General features: G+C 44.5%; 1 protein-coding gene across 2 annotated transcripts in view; it reads left to right on the forward strand.

Annotated features, from left to right (window-relative positions):
- Positions 1-6,705, forward strand: part of FXR1 (fragile X mental retardation, autosomal homolog 1) — a 30,806-nt gene extending 24,101 nt beyond the window's left edge. The window contains exons 12-16 of one of the 2 annotated variants that reach the window (XM_015429301.1): positions 510-716; positions 1,747-1,947; positions 2,910-2,990; positions 5,273-5,364; positions 6,239-6,705. In XM_015429301.1, the coding sequence (XP_015284787.1) occupies positions 510-716; positions 1,747-1,947; positions 2,910-2,990; positions 5,273-5,364; positions 6,239-6,409 (752 nt within the window). In that variant the 3' untranslated portion in view covers positions 6,410-6,705. The remainder of the gene's footprint in view (positions 1-509; positions 717-1,746; positions 1,948-2,909; positions 2,991-5,272; positions 5,365-6,238) is intronic. The other variant, XM_015429302.1, reaches the window with a different exon arrangement.
- The last annotated feature ends 2,042 nt before the right edge of the window (positions 6,706-8,747 follow it).

Consider the following 8,747-nt stretch of genomic DNA (forward strand, 5'->3'; position numbering starts at 1 on the left):
ACTCTTTCCTGTCCTCCCTGTCCCAACCCACTGCTTGTTTCAGAGAATAGTGAAACTGTGACCTGATCCTGGGTGTGTGTTGGGAACCGTGTGACTATTTTAATCCTCTGAAATGAATTAATTTTTTGGAACAAACCTTTCACCTGATGGAGCAGAGGTCCATCAGTGGCTATTAGCCACTCTCAGTCTGGGGCAAGTGATGCTCTGTATTCTTGGTGCTGGTGGGGGGGCAACAGTGGGAGGGCTTCTAGTGTCCTGGCCCCACTGCTCGACCTCCTGATGGCACCTGATATTTTTGGCCACTGTGTGACAGTGTTGGACTGGATGGCCCATTGGTCTGATCCAGCATTGGCTTCTATTACGTACATTCTCTCATGTTCATTTTTTCACCTCTGTGTCTGGGAGAACTGCACATATCTGAGCTCTTCTCATACTAGAACTCTAGATTGTTGTCCCTTTAAGCAGTATTTTATCACCCTGTTTTTCCTCTCTCTGCAATCTTTCAATAGGAACCAACTCTGAGCTGTCTAACCCCTCTGAAACAGAGTCTGAGAGGAAAGACGAACTGAGCGACTGGTCATTAGCAGGAGACGATGACAGGGAGAGTCGGCACCAGCGTGACAGCAGAAGACGTCCACCAGGGGGAAGAGGGCGCAGTGTTTCTGGGGGTCGTGGACGCGGTGGCCCCCGTGGTGGGAAGTCGTCCATCAGCTCTGGTATGATACTGCCAAGCTACCTGTCTCGACATGACAGTGAACTCTGAAAAATCACAGTCCAGTCCAGTGAGCTTCACTTTCTATGCTCACATTTCCTGTTCTATGCTCACATTTTTGTCCTCCCATTCTTCTAAGGATCTTGGGGTGGTGCACATTTTATGGTGTACCTCCTTCATTCTATCCTCACCATCAGCCTTGTGAGGTAGGTTAGGCTGAGAGAAAGGTGACTTGCCTATGGTTACTCAGTGAGCTTTATAACAGAGTTAGGATCTGAACTTGAACATAACATAAGAACATAAGAGACGCCAATGTTGGATCAGGCCAAAGGCCCATCCAGTCCAACACTGTGTGTCACACAGTGGCCAGAAATACCAGTGCCATCAGGAGGTCCAGCAGTGGGGCCAGGACATTAGAAGCCCTCCCACTGTTGACCCCCCCCCCCAAGCACCAAGAAGACAGAGCATCACTTGCCCCAGAGCCCCTAGCTATACCTTGTGGCTAATAGCCACTGATGGACCTCTGCTCCATATGCTTATCTAATTCCCTTTTGAAGCCATCCATGCTTGTAGCACCCACCACTTCCTTGGATCTCCTTAGTTGCTTCAAGTGCAGCAGAACTGCAGCAGACAATTGATCACTTCTCTTTGTTTTATAGATTTATTTGAAGGGTACCAAGGAAATCACTTAGATAATGTCAGGTTTAGGCCTCAGGTTTGCCAAAGGAAGTAGACAGTTGTTGCTGAGTCCCGCCACTGGGTTTTCTGGAGGGCAGGGAATGCATGGCCTCTGTAGGCGTTTGACTGTTCTGGCCAATGTCACATACTTGCCTCCTTCATCAGCTTGGCGCTATCTGCAGGCGGAGTACCTGGGACAGTTGTCTCTAATGGAAAATCCTGGTGATGGCAGAGGCCCCAGAGGGCCTCTGTCTGATGTGCTGTCCTGGCTTAGATGGCTTCTTTCTGTTCTTGAAGAAATGTGCCACAGCTGATTCTTTATGTGATGCTCTTTTTCCCCTCGACCTTTACTCTAGTGCTGAAAGATCCGGACAGCAACCCTTACAGTTTACTTGACAACACAGAGTCCGATCAGACTGTGGACACAGACGCCAGTGAGTCGCACCACAGCACCAACCGGCGTAGGCGATCCCGCAGGCGGAGGACTGATGAAGATGCTGTTTTGATGGACGGGATGACAGAATCTGATACTGCATCAGTTAATGAGAATGGCTTAGGTACGTGAATAGCTTGTGAACAGAACTTGAATACATGCTACTTTCCGCAGAATCGTATGAACCTGGCGTAATCGTATCGAGACTATAGCGAATGATTCGTTTTGTTGACTCTCATTTCATTCTCTCTACTTCCTTGCACTTCAAGACAATGTGTTTTGCAGTATTAAAGGATTTCAGTTCTAGCTGCCTTAAACTGGGATCAGAATGCTACTGGCTTAAATGGAATCTAGAAGGGCTATGTCAGACTCTGTTGTCATGGAGAGATGTTGCTGCTATTGCTACAGGGAGCCCTTTCTCCTGAATGGGAGAGATTATGTGCTCAGTGACTCTGACACATTGTACTTTATGCATCACGTTTCCGGCCAGTGTGGTGGGAGAGCATGGTGTATATTTTGAACTCATTCACAAGTGAATATCTTCAGTGTGAGGTCGGAAAGTCCCACGAACAAGTCCATAACCTTGGGGAGCTTTGGCCCCTTCTCACAAAAGGGGACAAATATAAACTTAACAGGACTTGACTTGGATATGTTTTGTGAAACCTGCTAAATAAGCTTTGGAAGGAAAGAAAGTGAAGCTATCGCCAGAGAGCCAAGATCTCTGGTTTCTCTAAAATTAAGATCCCAAACACATTAAAACAAATCAGTGGGGCTTCTGCATATGTGGTTTTAAGGCTGAGGTTTGTGATGGCATATAGTTTTCGTAGATCGTACAAAGGAAAAACCTTACCTAGCGCAATGGAGACTTTATTTCCTGAAGCCCATGTTAATGTTTGGGGTACAAACCTGACTTTATACCAAGTTCTAAACAGCATGTTGTGGTGTTGCTCTTTTCAGTACCAAAATGTATTAAAAACTTGCCAGAGGTGCTTCACTATTGAGAGGACTTCTCCTCTGAATGGGCGTTAAAGTGCTAGCAGAACAATTTATCTCCGAGACAGTTCACGGTACACTTTGCAATTGCAGATGATAGAGACAAAAAGCCCCAGCGACGCAATCGTAGTCGCAGGCGTCGCTTCAGGGGTCAGGCAGAAGATAGACAGCCAGGTAACTTGAGTGAAGAGGCGGGCGGCCTCGGGTCACGAGCATGAAGGGGGGAATGCCCGCTGTTTACGTGTATCCCCTTTAGACACGCGTGAAGCTGCCTTGTGTAAAATAATGATTGCTTAATAACTAATCAAAACTGCAGGATGAAAAACTTGTTGGCAGACCTCTGTTCACTTTTATAATGCCTAATGGAACTAATGTCAATACCTTTTATCTGGTATTCCTCCGGTGTGTAAAGTGTCTGTACTGGAGCTCTTTTGAGTCTGGCCAAACATCCAAGGATGTCGGTGTCTGAGAGTTATGCCCGGTTAAAAGAGACACTGCTGGATGATTAGGTTCTCTTCCTTGGGCCTTCTGAGTAATATGGATGCTACTCAGATTCTCAGTGCACTAACAAAACTGGTACGCGGATGGGGGTTTGCATGATTCTTGCCTGTCCCATAATTGACTTGATCTAATAATGACTCTGTGTCCCTTTTAAGGACACAAAAAAAATCCAGTGGGTTGGGTTTGTTTTTTTTACACAGTACTTGCATGTTCTTGTTTGGTATTGCAGCTTGATGCATTTTTAATGTGTACTAACATCTTATATCCCCTAAAGGTATAAAAGTGTTTTATGCAGCTATTCTAAATGTGTTGTGCCTGTAAATCCCTGCAATGTTGCGCTAAGTAGCTTTGGGATGATTTATTTTAAAATGTTCCCGTATTACTGAAATGATGATCTGTGGTATTGTCACCCCCACCCCCTGCCAACCTTCCCCACCCTGAAATACCTTTGGACGATTAAGGCAGACAAGATGTTTCAAGATACATGAAATAATTTGAGAAGATGGGCTTTTGTGATCTTGATTAGTTCTATGCTAAAGGAAGCCTTCCACTGAAGAGGGTTGGGTTGTTGTTGTTTTTTGGACACCTTGAAAGCGCCAATCAAAATAGCTTCTGAATTTTGCTTTTTTATTCTTTCTCCATCTGCATGTGTTATAAAATTGCAGCGATTTTGCTCTTGCTGCAGGACTTATAAAGCAGTGGAAAGTACCAGAAGGTCATGCAGAATTCTGTCACAACAGGATCTTCCAGAAGATTAACTATTGTAAAAACTTTGGTTTAATCTTAGAATGAGATCTAATGCCTGCTCAGTCTCTCTGTACGTACAGTTCATGAATTGGCAGATTTTGCCTACTTCACGGCAGCTGTGTCAGGACTACTTTTATTACCATTCATTGTTCTCTTCTCCCCCCCCCCCCTTTTTTTGCTGCCTGTTCTTGTAGATGTGCAAGGCAGCCAAAGAGAACAAGTGATAATAGTCCTGTCCTGTGGAGGAGTTAAGGGAGTCCAGAATTGCTTGTTTCTAAAACTGCTTGTAGAAAGTATGAATTCATGAACCTAAAAAGTCAAACCATTGATTTACCCAGCTCATTATTGTTGTTCTGGCAGTGGCTCTCCAGGGTCGCTGGCAGACAAGTGATGTTTCTCAACACCTGTCTGCGATCCTTTTTTTACAGGCGATACCCAGCATTGACCCTCTGTGCTCTGCAACAAAGCTATGGCCCCCTCCCCGCCAGAAGAAACCCCAACTAAGTTTCATTCTCAGAACTGGGCCCCCAGCTGAAAGCACTTACTGTGACCTGCCAAGCACCCTCTCCCTACCTAGTGCAAGACGTGTTTCTTATTCTCCAAGCTTCTTTTCAAAATCTTACTAGCGTTAAGCTGCCTTCATTCTCTTTGAAGAATATCGTTGAGTTAAAAGTTGTAAGCGTTTTAATAGCCGTCTACAGTCCCCCCCCCCTTTTTTGGGTAACAATGTAAGCCACAAATTCCTAGCACTGAGAGAAATAAAGGAACTGGGAAACTCCTTTGAAATCAGTAGACATTATCTGTGATGGGTGAGTTCTGAGTTTAAGGGGTTTAAGAATAAAGTTTTCTGTTTACATTGCCTCTAGGTAAGAGGAGGCAATGTGACTAATTCTGATTCTGTTAATAGTTGTTTTGGAATCTTCAGATTTCTGTAAAACCTCAGACTAAAAGTCTGTATGTTGAACTTCAGATGCACAAGTGAGTTTGAACATCTGATGCTGGTAACGTGTGCCACCCAGTAACTGTTCTTAAAGTCAAGGAGTTTGAAAAGCATCTTTTGAGGCAGCAACAAGAGATCTATAGACTAGGTGGTGGTGGTGGGGATAAGAATGGGAAATGTTACGACGTGTGCATCTGAGCCTGCAAGGCAACACAAGAGTTTAATTTTGAGTTAATTTTGAAAATACTGTTTGTTTTCCTCTCAACAGTCACAGTTGCTGATTATATATCAAGAGCAGAATCTCAGAGCAGACAAAGAAATCTCCCAAGGGAAACACTGGCCAAAAACAAGAAAGAAATGGTAAGAAAAATGAAAGGCAACGTAACATAACTTGTAAAAACGCTTGACTCTTACCCTGTGTCCATAGTTGCTTTAAATTAAGCCACAAGGAAGCTCTTGAGTACTCTAACCACAGGCAGCCAGTCAGCTCAGTTCTCAGAGAACAAGGAAAGTGTATATTTGTGTCTGGCCATACTAGCAGAGGCCCCACTGATACGTTGCCTAGGTGTTGTCTATCTAGAGCATCCAGAACCCTACACAGTTCTCCTTCAGTGGGGGAAGGCATCCACACTGGGTTAGGCCACGCCTCCTCTCGCTCCAGGCAGGGCCATGCAAATTTTTGAGCATGCCCAGTAGGACAGAGCGTGGGTGTCCCAATAGCCCTGCCGCTTCAGGTGGGTCGTCAGAGCCTAGCTCCACTCCCTACTTCAGTCACAAAGTAAATAAATAAATTTTTAAAAAGGAGAAGTTAAAGATGGGCTTGAAGTCTTCAAAAAAGGGCTCTGGCACAGGACCCTCAGGGAAAAGCGTCCCTTATCAGGTCTCGGGCAAAGGGAAAGGGCTGCAGGATGCTGTCTTGGCGTCAGGATGAGGTGAAGAGCAGGCGAGTGCCCCCCGGGCCATTCTCTTCTACAGGCACTGTGTTCATGTATGGAATGCACTGCCATAGTGAATGCTCTTGACTTTGACATGAGATTTGCACTGGGGACAAATTGACCCATAGATGCCACCCGTGGCTTTTCTCGCAGCACCAGACGTGTACAATAACAGCTAGATTTGGAAAGGCTAACAAAGAACTCCATGGTCCTCTGTGGAACTTGGGGAGGGGGGAGGCTTGTAGTGGTTCCCAAATGGTCTCCGTTGCTCACCGCAGGTTCTGCATTTCCTTTTAAAGGCAAAAGATGTGATCGAAGAAGTTGGCCCTTCAGAAAAGGCCGTGAACGGCCCTGCAGCCGTTTCTGGGACTGAGCCTTCAAAGCTGCAGAAAAGTCCTGAAGAAAGGCCTAGTACTATACCGGAAGACGGGAATAAACAGGAAGAAGCTGTGTTGAACGGGGTTTCATAAAGCAAGAGTTCCCAGTTTACAGTTCTTTTACATTACATTTTACATTAGTGCTTGTATAAGCTTGCCAAAGATAGAATACGGATCGCGAGTCTTGACACCGCACTTTCAGTTCCTCTGTTTTGGGAAACAGAAATGGGAGGGATCCTGAAGAACTCCCAACGTTGAAACATACCTTTCGACACCTACTGTGTTATAAATATCATCAGATGTGCCTTGAGAATAGTATATGTAACATTTAAATAAAACAAATTGCTGGCTATAGGAAATGTTATTTTGTTTTCAAAATACGGCAGAGATGGGGGTGTTTTTTAAAATGCTGTATGTAGTGGGGAGGGGGTGGGGGGAACTGCAGGCCACTGGAATACATTTATTAAATTCTCAATCTGCAGGGATACTGGGCGACATTGGCAGTGACTGTTCTACATTGAGGCTTTGTTTGATTTATTTATTAAACTGTACAGTATTTAAAATCAAACATAGCTTTAGTTAAAACACTTAAGCTGAATTAGTCATGTCCATTAAGACATAACCAGAACTACTGAAAAAGATCAATTTCCAGAAAGTTTATTCTGTATAAACTACATATGTTAGTCCTTAGAGTATTTTTATTTTTGTTTTGGTTGTTTGATGTGCAATATGTTTTTGTATGCTGGTAGAAAAAAAATAAATAAACTTTGATCTTCCACTGGTTGATCCTTAACTACATTCTACGCTCATGAAATATGGATTATTGTAACCTGTCAGATTTGGAGAGAGCTGCCATTTTTACAAGGGACATCTACCTGTCTTCCTGCAACTCCCAGCATCTTCAGAGGGACTGCTTAAATTTTGGCGGAGGCTGATTTGTCCCGACCTTCAAGGCAACTTTTAAAACTGCAAAAGTTTCTAATCACATATCCCATGAAGTCTGGCATTGGTGCCTTTGTGTGTACTTGTGTTTAAATACTAGGGGGTCTGCCCTCCACTAGCCAATGACTACAGCTTGCTATTTTTGCAATATAGTGGTGTTTGGCCCTATTTTGCTGGAATTTTCACTATAATTTGACAACCAATAACTATTTAAAAGAAATCAGAACACCTGACTGTAAAAACATACAGCATCTGGCTTACTTTTATTACGAGATCAGCAAGTTGCATCTGCATCTTTTCCCTCAAGTACCTTTCTTAGAGAGTACTCCCAGTGTATGATTTGATTCCTGCCCGCAACTCATCAGCTTTAATTCCTCACATGATAACAGGAAGTATTTGTCAGAAGTCCCCAGCTAACATAGCAGTGACTCCTCCCACAATCAAGTCCTGCAATGCGCAGTCTAAAATGTCTTCCTCAGCCTTTTGAGACATGGTACACTCGTCCCATATGATGAGTCTACACTCTTGCAGTTCCTCTAATAATCTTGCAAATTGGTTGGGTCAGCAGTTTACATATTTAAGGGTAGTTGCAGCTTTTAATTTTACAAACAACTCAGTGTTTTTCCTCCACGTAGTTGTAGCTGAGGCTTCACTTCAGCCTGCAGGGAGACTTCAGTCTGCTGAGGTCTGAAAGCGCTTCAGAGATTCCCAGGACAACCATGGATTAAGGAAGTGCACGGTCACAGGGAAAGGAATACTTTTGAGGTGTAACTCAAGAGAAGTAAACTGGCTTTGTTGCATAAAGAAGGGGATCTTCTCTACCCTCACATGCCATCCTCACCTTCCTGCTTTCTAGTGAGTAAACTGACACTTCCATTGCAAACAGCAGAGTGATGTTCTGGAGATAATCTTGGCCAGGATATTTTTATCCCCTTAATATGTAACACTAAAACTCCCATTATCCTGAAGTTGTTGGCCAATTTTGGGACTTCTAGCTGCGGTGGCTCAGAGGTTAAGACGCTGAGCTGCAGACCGGAAGGTCTGTAGTTCAGCAGTTCAAGACCCCAGTGCCGCGTGATGGAGTGAGCTCCTGGCAGCCTAGCAGTTCGAAAGCAAGAAATTGCAAGTAGATAAATAGGTACCACTTCAGTGGGAAGGTAACCGCATTCCACGCACCTCGGCGTTTAGTCACGCCGGCCAAGTGACCACGGAAACGTCTTCGGACAGCGCTGGCTCTTCGGCTTGGAAACAGAGATGAGCACCACCCCCTAGATTCAACTAGCTTTCAAGCAAGGGAAACCTTTATCTTTAGCTTCATTTACTGATAAGTTAAGCCTGCCACAGGTAGGAGCACACATACTTTTATTATAGATCACCGCAAAGCCTAAAAATTGACTTGCCTGTGTTTTCTCCCTTATATAAGACGGAGGTCCTGAACCTGGGTTGAGGGGAGATGGATGTGGGCACCAGGCTTCCCACACTGGAAGGG

This window comes from Gekko japonicus, unplaced genomic scaffold (assembly GCF_001447785.1).
Source record: "Gekko japonicus isolate JY-2015 unplaced genomic scaffold, Gekko_japonicus_V1.1 scaffold4941, whole genome shotgun sequence".
Classification (NCBI taxonomy): Eukaryota; Metazoa; Chordata; class Lepidosauria; order Squamata; family Gekkonidae; genus Gekko; species Gekko japonicus.